Source organism: Clinocottus analis, unplaced genomic scaffold (assembly GCF_023055335.1).
Source record: "Clinocottus analis isolate CAN_PGR_092001 unplaced genomic scaffold, fCliAna1.0.p SCAF_2, whole genome shotgun sequence".
NCBI lineage: Eukaryota > Metazoa > Chordata > Actinopteri > Perciformes > Cottidae > Clinocottus > Clinocottus analis.
In genome coordinates this window covers 4,461,682-4,474,122 of record NW_027175931.1, presented here as the reverse complement: position 1 = coordinate 4,474,122, position 12,441 = coordinate 4,461,682, and the positions used below count along the sequence as shown (strand labels likewise).

General features: G+C 44.4%; 1 protein-coding gene across 2 annotated transcripts in view; it reads left to right on the top strand.

Moving 5' to 3' along the window:
• Positions 1-12,441, top strand: part of ssh2a (slingshot protein phosphatase 2a) — a 28,213-nt gene that overhangs the window by 31 nt on the left and 15,741 nt on the right. The window contains exons 1-2 of one of the 2 annotated variants that reach the window (XM_068584855.1): positions 1-153; positions 2,790-2,833. The exon at positions 1-153 is cut by the window's left edge and continues 31 nt beyond it. In XM_068584855.1, the coding sequence (XP_068440956.1) occupies positions 91-153; positions 2,790-2,833 (107 nt within the window). In that variant the 5' untranslated portion in view covers positions 1-90. Of the gene's footprint in view, positions 154-2,789; positions 2,834-9,949; positions 10,452-12,441 lie in introns of those variants that run through there. The other variant, XM_068584854.1, reaches the window with a different exon arrangement.

Below are 12,441 nucleotides of genomic sequence, written 5' to 3'. Positions count from 1 at the left end.
ACTGTACGTGTGTTCCTGCCCCAAAAAGATGTCCGTTATGCCGACGCTTCTCTCTCCGAGGTGACCGAGGTCTGAGCAGCACCCGCCGGGATGGCGCTGGTCACCGTCCAGCGGTCGCCGACGCCGAGCACTACCTCCAGCCCCAGCGTGTCTGTAAGTACCCGTGAACCCGGTTGACATTTTTTATTTTTTTTTGGCTCGGTTCCGTTTCTCTGGTCTGGTCTGTGCTCGGCGTGCACCTACGGGTGCGTGTGTGTACATGGGAGGCTAACTTAGCCTGTTAGCATCATACTGTAACGTAAAAGTAGCCCCAAACAGTCCGGCGGAGGGACACAAGTTTGTCTTCCGAGCTTTGCGCAAAGTTAACTGGCTCAGTTTTGTGCTAAGCATTTAGGACCCGTTTACTAACTCATTTCCTCCCCGGACAAACTGACTATATGTTTGTTGTTGTTGTTTTTTCTCAACAGCAGTATAATTCATTATTATTTTTATTCTGTAATTATTTGCACATGGACTCCACTGCCTACTGTCATGTCAGCACCACAGGGTCTCCGAACTGATCACAGGGATTTGTGGCTGGTGGAGTGACAGTGAATGGAGAGAGGAGCTTTCCTGGAAAGCGGGTTAGTGTGACAGGCCTGTCAGACCCTGTTGGGTCGCAGTGGGACAGTCCTCTTATCCCCTCTTAAAGACTTCAAGGCTCCCCACGCTGCAGGCTCTTGACCCAGACCACTGGAGCGAGAGAGAGGGTCCCGTAGCCCAGACCCGTGCCATCACCCAGTAATATGATATTGGCCTTGGGGGATACTAGTAAGGGCTGATGCTGGCGAGGCTGTCACATGGGGGGGATCCCGAAGATCCTGAAGATCCTGGCCTCTGGTTAATGCCACATGACAGGAGTTCAGCCAAATGCGGGGCTCAATTTAACCTTGATGTTTTTTGTAGTGTGTCTGACTGTGGTCCAGGTTTTGAGGCCAGTTTGATGGAGTATCCCATCGGACAGCCGTGCACACTGTGGAGAGTGGATTAGGTGAACTCCCCGGCTGCTGTAAAATGGTCATAAACTATTAAAATCATATAACCTAAACTTATCATTCGGGGCATTTTTTTTTCAAATGGCTGCAGTGGAAATAATTTTATTATGGCTTTTGGAGACATTTTGGACTCCATGTCCATTTAAATCCGTGACCAGTCAGCGGCAGATCAAAGAAATACCACGCATGAATTATGATTTGATTTATAATTCTGAGAGCCGGCGGTGAGGGGTTTGTGGCTCGGTGGCAGGGAAAGGATCCCATGGTGGAGGTTACCAGCTGCTTGTCATGAGACCCGCTCTTGATGGGGAGCAGCCATGTGAGGGCTGTTGTGAGACGTCTAATGCTGAGCGAGTGCTGGATAAGGAGGGGGGCGGAATAGAGAATTGTGTGGCGGAAAGAGCTGTGAATGAGCTCCCAAAAGAAAGATGAGCAGTCATGAAAGGCACAGCTGGAATGCCATTGTCACTTCAGCATATCTGTGAGAGACGTTTTTTCCAAACCGTTCATCAGGGCATCGGCAGATTATTCTCCAGCTTTATATTATTGACCCATCAATTAATGAAGACATCATTTTGCCTTCCGCACAGCGGGGAGCAGCCACCTTACAGTGATGGCGTCATCTGCCTAGCAGCACACCAAATCCCCTGTTCTCATTGGTCCTCAAGACCACTCCCTACACATCTGTGCAGTGGCATGGTTACCATGGAGATTGGCCTGTGCATTACACCCCAGCCATTTATTAACCGGGTTCATTATGGTATGCTGTTTTAATCGCATATTAGAGTTATATAGCCGCTCAAAACGTCAGCAATCTGTGTCTCGAGCGCTACGCTGGCGGCGTAATGCTATACTGGTATCACATTGCCTTTGAAATCTGCTGAGCGAGGCAGTTTCGCGTGTGCAGAAAGCATTGGAATCCATGCACGAGCTCCTATTTCTCCCGTGTCACCATATTTTGCCTTGACGGCAGGCTGTTAGGCTGCTGATGCGGAGAGCATCATTCTGCCAGCTGCCTCTTCTTCGGGTCTAATCACGTCTGTGGAGGCGGAACACGGGGGAATGGAGGAGAACGCCGTCCTCCTCATCCTCGAGCTTCTGCACCTCCTGACCTCTCCTCGCCTAATCTTCTTCATCCATCATCATGTATCCTCATCATTCATCTGTGCCGGCACGTTAGCGTCTTCGTTATTGTTCATTGTGTGTGTGTGTGTGTGTGTGTGTGTGTGTGTGTGTGTGTGTGTGTGTGTGTGTGTTGGCTTGTTTGGTTGCCTGGATTGACAGATTGATGCCAAAGAGAAAGTTCCCTGAGTTTTGTAAGGGATTACCAAAACAGGCTGGGATTAAAAATGTTGTGCATGTGCGTGTGTGTGTGCTGGTTGCAATGGTGGGGGAGGAGGATGATTGCATTTTGGAAAAAGATAAACGGAGAGGGGAGGGCATGGCCACTCAGTCTGTTTCAGCCTCATCCCCGGTCCCTGCTCTGAGCCTCAGTTTAAATACCACGCGGCCTCGTAGCCGAAGTCTCAGATGAAAGGCTCGACGTAGCAGCCAGACAATTTAGCCCTCTTTTAATGCAAGGTTGATTGAGTCTGACTCTGCGTGTGATGCAAATAGCCTTTCCAAGTCTCTTTGATCAATTGGATACGGTGTGAAATACCAGCTGCTGGTACAGGACTGATGTGAAATGACGCAGGTGTTGAATATTCCTTTCTGAGGTTTATTTTTTTCTCATTTCTGTCTGTCTCTCTTTAGGAGTCGGGCAGTGGTGAGGATGACCGGCGCTCCCAACCCAGGAGGTGAGACCACTTCCTGTTTTGTCATACTCTGTCTGGCTCAAGTTTTCCTCTTTCGCCACACACTGCCCTTCAATAGGAACGAGGAACAGTTTAGTCTGACCACTAGGGGGAGATGGCGCATCAGATTTGCAGCGTTTCCCCAATGACTGAACTATAATTTCTGTTCCAGCCTGCTTTTGTTGCATGCACACTTCTTCTTTTGACCTGCAAAAGGTCAACTTGTGTGTGTGTGAAAAAAATAAATCCGATCAATTAAAAAAAGAAACCTAAACCCAGAACATAACATATTTAAGCCTATCCAACAGATTCACATTGTCATGTTGTACCTTTCCTACTCGTTGCTCAATAAAGCGCCGCACTACAGCAGCTGACGCCAAAGAGAAAATACAAAATGTGAAGGCTATCGTTTTTGTAGTTTAGGAACCAATTTCTATATTTTTGTGTGTTGCCCTTGAAATACAGAGTACTTTTCACACTGCACTTCTAAGATAAGTTTTCCTTTATAGTTTTTCATGCTGCAAACAAATGATGCCTTTTGTGTGTGCTTTTGTCAATACTCGGTGAGTCCACTGATGTCACAGGCCGGGGGTTGATTTGCATGATTCTACTTTGTGGTTGCTTTTGATGTGCGTGTCTGCAGTTTCATAAAAGACGAGGACGTCACCGCTGTGTGTAGACAACTCAGGTGGTTGTCTACGTGCTGTGTCCTGGGCCAAGGCCCTCTACAGAAATTATTTCATAGACTTCGCACGGGACAAAGCGTTACACATTCGTTTGAGTGTTTTTGCTTCCAACCGGCGGCGACCAAACATGAGGACTTTGTCTTGGCTGTCTTTTATCACTTTCAATGTAATCTCTACTTTACAGTCTTGTCCGTGGAGAGGGCAGCGCACTGTCGTTACACAAGGAGTGAAACATCAAAGTCTAAACAAACTTTTCACCTTTTTAATGGACTTTGTGGACCAATCAAAGCTTTATGTGCAATCTAAACACCCATATTGAATTTTCTGTCTCGCTTTTGAGAGTATTGTGATCGGTAATAACTCATATCTGTATGTTACCACTGACGAGGACAGAGTGTCCATATCAGACGTGTCGATGTGCTCTCAGGAGACTGGGATACGAGGTAAAAGGGAATGCTTTTAACAAACTATGTGACGTTTGTCCAAAACCCCGACACAACAACACATCACTTCAACTGGAGTCCTCAATCCGACAACCTGCCGGTCTGCACCGGCAGGTTGTCTCGAAGCAGCGCGGAGTTCCACGCTGTCGGGAGAGCGATCCAACATCTTTATCGCGTCTTTTTCTTCACCCGTGGACTTTTTGCCGGCTTCATTCGTGCGTGTCTCGAATCCCCGTCACACAACGTCGTGAGCCCAGCGAGACTTTGCCTGGTGAAATCGAATGCATCTGAAAAAAAATGAAAAAGCTGCTCAGGCTCCCATCGGTCCTGAGTCGTTAGGAGGGTCAAAGTCTCCGGCCCTGAGTCCTGAGCTCATACACAGCAGGATAATGTGCACTTACTATCTATAAAGAAGTTTTCCTTCTGAACGATTATTGACAGCATCATCGTGAACGATTACGTAAAGAATGACTTTCAGTGTGTGTTCTGTCTTTGGGGGGAGGGTCACCATTTTGGGGCCTTCTGGTGCAACAATAGCATTTAGGGGTGGATGGTAGTAAGGTGCTGATGTCTCTACGCTACTACACATGTAACGGCACAGGAAAGTAGTGAAAGCGTGGAGGTTTTTATATCCTATTTGATATGAACTTCCTGCATCAAACACATGGATTTGCACCAAAGACAAATCACCTACTCTTCCGCTTAAACGCTTCTGAGAACCAAAACATGTACAAACTGGTCTGAAGGCATGACCTCACCGGCGGCGTTAATAATATTGAATCCCCGCATACACCATATGAAAATCATTTCCGTTTTACGCCGAGGGCCTCTTGCAGAGCACCGATAGTGCATGAGACCTGGAACTAGGTGGGGTTCAACCCCCGAGTGAAACCTACTATAAAAGCTTTTATGCAATGTCACACATATATGAAAATTGAAACTTGGTGACATCACTCCTGCGAGCCTTTAACACCCCCCAATAGTGCCAAGAAGGACATGTGGTCCCAATTATCTGTTAGGTAATACAACAAAGCAGCAGCGGCAGCTGGTGAAGTCATACCCACGGATGTACACACACACACACACTCACACACACTAACATCATTGCAGTCCTGTTTTACCATTCGCATTGCTCGCCATTTGCTCGGCATAGCACGAATCCACTCGCAGGGTGCAGCCAAGGGCCCTGCAGAGTGACCCCTAATGCGTATTACATAGGAGCTGAGGGACAATTAATTCCCCACCCTGCACATGGAACCCAACTAGCAACGGGGGCCAATATATTGTATAGGAGCCACTCAGGCTGAGGCGAGCTTTGACTTTGGCAGTCATATGTTCGCTCTCTCTGTACTAGTCACACCCTGTATCTCTCCCTGTTATTCTCTTTGTCCACGTCTCATACACACATACACACACACACACACACACACACATCGATGGAGAGTCACTGCAGTGCAGTAATGAATCTCTGCCACACACTGTTGCCTCAGGACTGACGCTGACTGTCAAGGACACTTGAAAAGGAAACTTTTAGGTTTTCTAAATCAATATTTGGAAAGGGCTGCAGATGAACTTTGTTCTGCTGTGGCTGCCCACCGTCCTCCTTGTGGACTATCTGCAAGCATCCCAAGATTGAAAATATGCGGTGAAACATCAGCGCTGTTAAAGCACACTCAAATGAACCTCTTGAAATGCCAGCGTTGTATTTAATTGTTCTTATTTTCCCAGCGTAATCCGACGTGCGTCATTCTCTTCATTTTCTCTCCATTTTTGCCCTTTTCCTCTTTGTTTCTGTCAATCATTTGTCCAGCACTTTGAATTGCATTTAATTAGTTTAAAAGGCGCTTCATGAATAGAGCATGATTGATACCTCCGATAGAGGCGTGTCACTGTGGTGTATCCACTGGCCGTGGAGGAGAATAAAGAGGGGCAGCTCCCTTCATGTCTGACCTTGTCTTTGCTTTGCAACAGCAGACTAACCTATAGGTAAATCCTGACGCCTCACTGATCAGAATCATTTGCGGTGCGAGTCCCTTCTTGCATGTTATCGATTCGTCGCCAGGCGAAAGAATTTAATGAGTCTGCTATGAGACGAACAAGAAGTTCTGGGAGCAGTAAAATCACCCAACGCAGAAGTCTATCATGTATTTCTTTCCCGGCCTCGGGAGGATTACTTTTTTCAAAAACAAGAACAGATGTCCAGCTAGTGCTTCTCAGCTGCAGCACAGTAGCATGTTTAGTCGCGTACACAGGCTACTTCTGCTAACAGGTCCGTCTTTGTCCGTCTTATCTGGCAGGTAGGAGCGCTCCCTGCTTCTCCAAGGTTAAGTGCCCCTATTGCAACGGGAGTACAGGCTGAGTAGTCTGCAAACATTTGAACTGCAGGCGTTGTAGTCCAGCTGTTCTTTGCTTTGCTCTGTTTGTAATCTAGGAACCGAGTCTGTTTTGAGGCCAGGTGGTTATTTTAGCCACAGCTACAACTCCCTCACAGGAGGATATTTTTTTCAAGGCAGAGTAAACAAATCTGCATGTTTTTTATATATATATTTTTCTTGTAGAGCAGTATGCTAACAGTAGCCCGTCTCCAGCTCAGCATATGGTAAACATCTGGCTTTATACACTGACTGAGGAGGCAGCAGGATGATATACTCACACACACATACACACACACACTTTGAAATATACACAGCTTAATAACTGCAGGACCTTTGACCTGCGTGTTTCATCAAAGTGACTGAAGAAGACAGTTGTGCAACTTTTCCAGGTCCTCTGGGCGAAACAGCACAACAGACTCTCATGTTTCCAGCACACCGACACCGAGTACTGGTCCATTTGACAACACTAAACACAACCACATGACTAGTGTGCGTGTGTGTGTGTGTTGGTTGTGGTTGCTGGCAACCTGCCTTGTGATGCAACAGTTGTTGATGGGAAGGTGAGACAGTAGTAGAGCGTACTTTAGTGTGGAGGCAGGTGTTGGTGTGTTTGGTTCACATCTGATGTTTATCAGTTGAGCTGAGCAGAAGTCACATGTCGAGTCAGTAAAAGATCGTAAAAATAAAAAAAGGCCTGTCACAGTAACGGCTTTGAAGGGACAATATTGTCTGGGGAATTGCGATAAACAATATTTTAAGACCATTCTGCGGCACTGATTTGATAAAACAGCATTGCATTCTTCAGAATATTGGATCTAATGTGTGAAACAAATATTCAAAATGAATTTAATAAAACCATGCAACCAAAATAATGAATAAAATGTGCAATATCTGCGCAATGCCACAGTCTAATAATAGTACGGACCAACCCTGCTGTTAATTCTGGCATCATGAAACCCAAACCCGAAATGTTGGTGACATTTTTATGTAAACACAATGGGCAATATCGAGATCATCAGCAATAATTGAGGTCATGTCCCGATATTGGATCAATTTAATCATCGGCAAATTGTAAAGCATTGCTGATATGATCAGTTACGTAGTTTATTATATCCCATAAAATGTATCTTATCAGTTAACTCCGGGAATATTATGACATCATTGACTCATAATACCTTGACGTACATTGTGAACATTTCTGTTGATTGTCTAGCATCTCGACTGATAACACAAGCTATGTATGGATTATTTAAACATTATGTAAACATTTTAAAGTAATCAGAAGAGAGTTTTGAGTAATAAAGAGGCCTTGTTTCTTTTTGCAATTTAATCATAAAGACAAACAATTATATTTCAGTGGCAAGAGGTGGACGTCTTTTAATTAGTTTTGAAAGTGTTTGATGAAAACTGTAATTTCCCCTCTGATAAGAGTGTAAACAAGGTTCTTCTGATTGGTTACTCCGCTTGTGCGAAGAAGAGGTTTGCCTGTATTGTTGTGTTTTGTGCGTTAGCCGTTGTTGTGGTCCTCGAGGGAGAGGGAGGTAAAGGGGACTCACCTCTGACTTAAATTAAAAAAAACAATGTAATAGATCTGATGTCCTGTGTGAAGGACACCCGGCTTTTTAAAAAAAAAACACACAGGATGCACGCTGATCTCGGCATGGCAGTGTTTTGCAGGACAGGACAAAATGTTCGCCTCGTCCTTTTTTGACATGTCACTGACTGCACCGCACAAAAAAATGTCACAATACAACGGATTTTAAGATGCGTCAACACATGAAGAGGAGACTTTTCAGACAAGTCACATCCTCTAGCAATACCACAATGCCACACATCTCACCAAAATGTGTTTCCATTGACCAGAAATGTAGCTTAGTGAACACCAAGGTGTGGTTTATAATGACTTACTTAATAGTGGCCCGTGTCTCCGTCACACTGCCTATTGATAACCACACAGCTGTGGAAAAAACGCCCAAACACAAAGCAGAGGTGTAGCATAAAACATAAATTAAAATGTTCTGTTTCGTTCTGTTCGTCTCTGCCCTACATCCAAAGCGTCTTTGAGTAATTAGTAAACCTCTATATCAAATTAAAGTATAATTATTATTATTATAAGTATTATAAAGCTCGGCTCTGCTACATCTTAGACTCCCATGTTCTAGTTCCCGGGTTTCTTGGCGCACGCTGACGTGAATCATGATGAAGCCGCTGCAGTTTTACAGTGTTTTCCCAAATTGTTGTCAGACCACACCGGGGACCTTCCATGTCGGCACGCCGGCAGAGTATAAAATGTTTTATGGGCTGTTAAATGAACCAAAGCACTGCGTCCGTCAGCGTGCCCGTTGATTCTGGACGTCCTCGGACCACCTGAATGGAAAAGGAGTGAGCGTAAACACACCAAAGCAAAACCAAAATCCCACGTGGGTTCAATTGACTCTTAATTCCTTCGTTTAATGAGCGCATCGTCCCCTTTTTGATCCTGTTGTACCAGGACACCTTATTGGCCGCTGGGCAGCAGTGGATTGGAACAATATTTCCACGTCATTAGGATTAATAAAAAGGTATTGGTAGCCTACGGCATTATATTACCCAGTGTTTTTCAAACTTTTTTCAGCCGTATCCCATTTTTTACAATAAAAAAATCCAGTAGCAAAATGTCACATTGTAGCACAATACAGCATATATGGTAATTATTGCACTACCTACTGGCATAGAAGAGTATTTAAGTACTATACCAGCCACTATACTACAGACTGAGATGCCTAACAAGGAGAAAATATTTGCGGCAACTAAATAAGATTTTTTTGGGGGACCTATTAAGTGAAATTGGACATTTTCCCACGGCCCACTGGCCTATCTCTCACGGCACAGTGGTTGAAAATCACTGACATAACGCATCATGGGCAACCAGGTGCCATGTGGTGGCAAGCACATGCCGCTTTTAGGCCAGAGGTTCTCAAAATGTGGGGTGCAGAAGACCTTTATTGAGACCTTTTTATTTTCATTTTGAAGACCTTTATTGAGAACTTCACATATTACAAAAGTACACGGGCATAAAACATCATTAATAAATACATGCCCAAGAGTGATTGCACATTTTATTTGTTTTTGGCTAATGGAGCAATCTGGTTTACTTGAAAGGTGATTGCAATTTTCTTTATTCTATTATTTGAAAAGGCACAGATGGAAGACTCCCAAAAAAGTGATTTCAATTAAAAAATTCAGCATGGACCATTTTGGCGACAGAAAAAGTTTGAGAACCACTGATGTAGTAACCCCATCATGGAGCGTGCAGCTTTGAGGAAAACAGCACACGCAGGCAGCGCGTTTCCCGATAAGCACGCCCTCCAGCCCGAGAGGAGGACCCAAACAGTGTGATAAACTGCTAGATTATTAAATACCTGCACGGGTGCCAGCGTTTTTTTCTATCCCACGCGTCGCTGCAGAGGGGCTGGTTGGTGTGGGCGGTCCCACACCCCGGCTGTCCTCATTGGCTCCCCGCTCCTCCCCCCTCCCAAAAAAGAAAATCCCCACATGTCTCCCAACTCCTCCCTCCTCGCTCCTTATGACTTGTGCAGCGAGAGTTGGCCCCAACTCATATGTGTGCTTACTGTACGCCGGCGAGGACGTAACTTTAAAATAGGAGGCATGAATAATGATTAAAACACGCCGCGGACACTTGTGCGTTATAGGACTCGCTTCCGCAATATTTGGAGACCTCGCACAGCCAGCCGTCCCCGTTTTGGAGCCGAAGTGTGCGAGACTGAAACACTTATTTTAGTTTTTGTTGCCCCACGTCGTTTATTACGACAGAAAGAAGCACGAGTGCCTTCAGTACGCGGGGATACTTCGTGTCATATTAGTTTTTCTACTGAGGAGGTGTCGGGGGACGTTTTGACATGACTGTGGGAACCGACTAGGAAGTCTTCCGTCGGGGACCAAGAAGAAACACCTGACTCTCTCGGCGTCTGCGCCCTCGCGCCGCCGGCATGACCCTCGGCGCGGTGCCCGGATCCGACGGCTCGTCCGCGGGCAGCTTCTGCTCCTGCTGCGGGGCCAAGATGGTGCCCTACTTCAGCGACGACGCGGTGGTGTCCAAAAACCAAATCAACCAGCTGTAAGTTTCTTAAAAATAATAATGTAAATATAATAAATAAATATACATTAAAAAAAAATATACATATATATTTTTGTGTCTTTAAAAAAATGGATAAAAAAGTAACACATGTATATAGATGTATATCTAAATAAATAATATATATATATTATTTAAAAAATATAGATATACAACATGTATATATATATATATATATATATATATATATAAAATAAAAACAATAAATACCTAAATAAAATAATAATAAAATAAAATAAAAATATATATATAAGTGACATGGTGGTAGCTCATATTCTGGATTATAATGCAGTTTAAGAAGGTTTTATACATATAAAAAGACTAAGACAGTCAAGGTTGTTGTGAAACTAACAGGGTCATCCATCAATGTATAGACTGCTCCAGCACCCGGTTACATAACTTCAAACTGTGAGTTTTTGAAATTGATTGTTACTCAATCTACACGTGGGTCTAAAACGTTTCAGCGATAAGTTAGCGTTTTGAAAACTATTTTTTAAACATATTTTCAACGTTGCAACACTTGCAAAGGAAGCCGAGCATGTGTCAGAAGTTTGCTAACATCTGTGTCGGGACGTGTTTCCTGCTGACGTAGAAGGTTTCTTACTCATCTCAGTGGCGCTTTCTGACCTTACGAAGACATGCCTGCTCTCTGCACGCAGCCTGACTCATCCTACCTGTTTCTCAGGTCGCTACTGATTTACTGAAATGAGCACCTGGTTGTCATTAAAGGGCGATTGTCCCTCCCTTTTATTGTTTGTCCAAGGCTGGGACGTTATGTGTTTGAACACTTCAGTGGGTGGTGTGATGCCGGTAGCTCTTATTAGGTAATTAAGGACCTACATGTAAGGCAGAGGAAGACCAAACAGACAGCATTGTTTAGAATGAATATATCTTTCGGATCAAATCTGATGTTTGACAAACAACTTGATCACAGATCAACACTTTGTTTACGCATACTTTAGGAAACCTCGGATACAAGCAACTGAAAATCACTTTTAATGCAACCTCAACTATAATATGCTACACTGGAAATGCTTGCATGTTTAGCCGCTGATAAGAACGACCCTGCGGTTAACTTTTGACCGGCCGACTGAACTCTGTATACGTTTCTGGCTCCATTGATACGAGTGCAGCGAATGAGCTTCTGTTTCACAGGGTTAACACTGATGCATCTAATCCGCGGTCTTCAGTGTCTGCAAGACATCAAGGCAAAGTTAAGGCTCTGCTCTGCCTCTTTGTGAGATTTTCAAACTGATTTATTTTACTTGCACTTGCGGTGAGGACAAGTTTTTTTTTTTTGCCCTTCAGGTCAGGATCAAAGGCTGGAGCTGGAACAACAAGTTTTGGTGGGAAAATCAATGTGGAAAATTACTGCAACTGGATTAAAAGAGGATGAAATCAACATAATAACCTAATTTATTGAGTTCCAGTGTCAGTGTTTTGATGTTGTTGTGTAACCTTTCCGTGCAGTCGGTAATTGGTTGTGCCCTCTGCTTGAGAACTGGTCTTTTGTGGCGTTTTTTTTTTTAGCAAAAAAGGTCTGCCCGCCTCTCTATTGCATCGTTTCCCAGCAACTTTACACATGATTGTGCAGTGAGGTTATTGAGTAAAATGAACATTTAGTCTTTATTAGGGCTGCACCCTGTCTTTAAGGAAGTTTATTTTCTTTCAGCAACTTTGCATAGTGAAGGTTTATGGGAAGATGTTGCTGCATGACACACACATACACACAAGCTTGTGCGTCTAGTAAATAAACGGCAGCAGATGTGGGAATCTTCTAACTTCCTGGTTTGGTTGGCCACGTTGCATGATTGTTTTTAATCACCCGCTCCTTTTGTGTTGCTCAGGATGGCCCTCGTCACAAATGCGCAGGGATTTTGGCATCCTTTCATGTGACTACAGTGTGTACACGTCTAATGTTTGTGCACACAACGTCTGTTTGTACACAGTGTGAACGCCTGTACGCGCCACC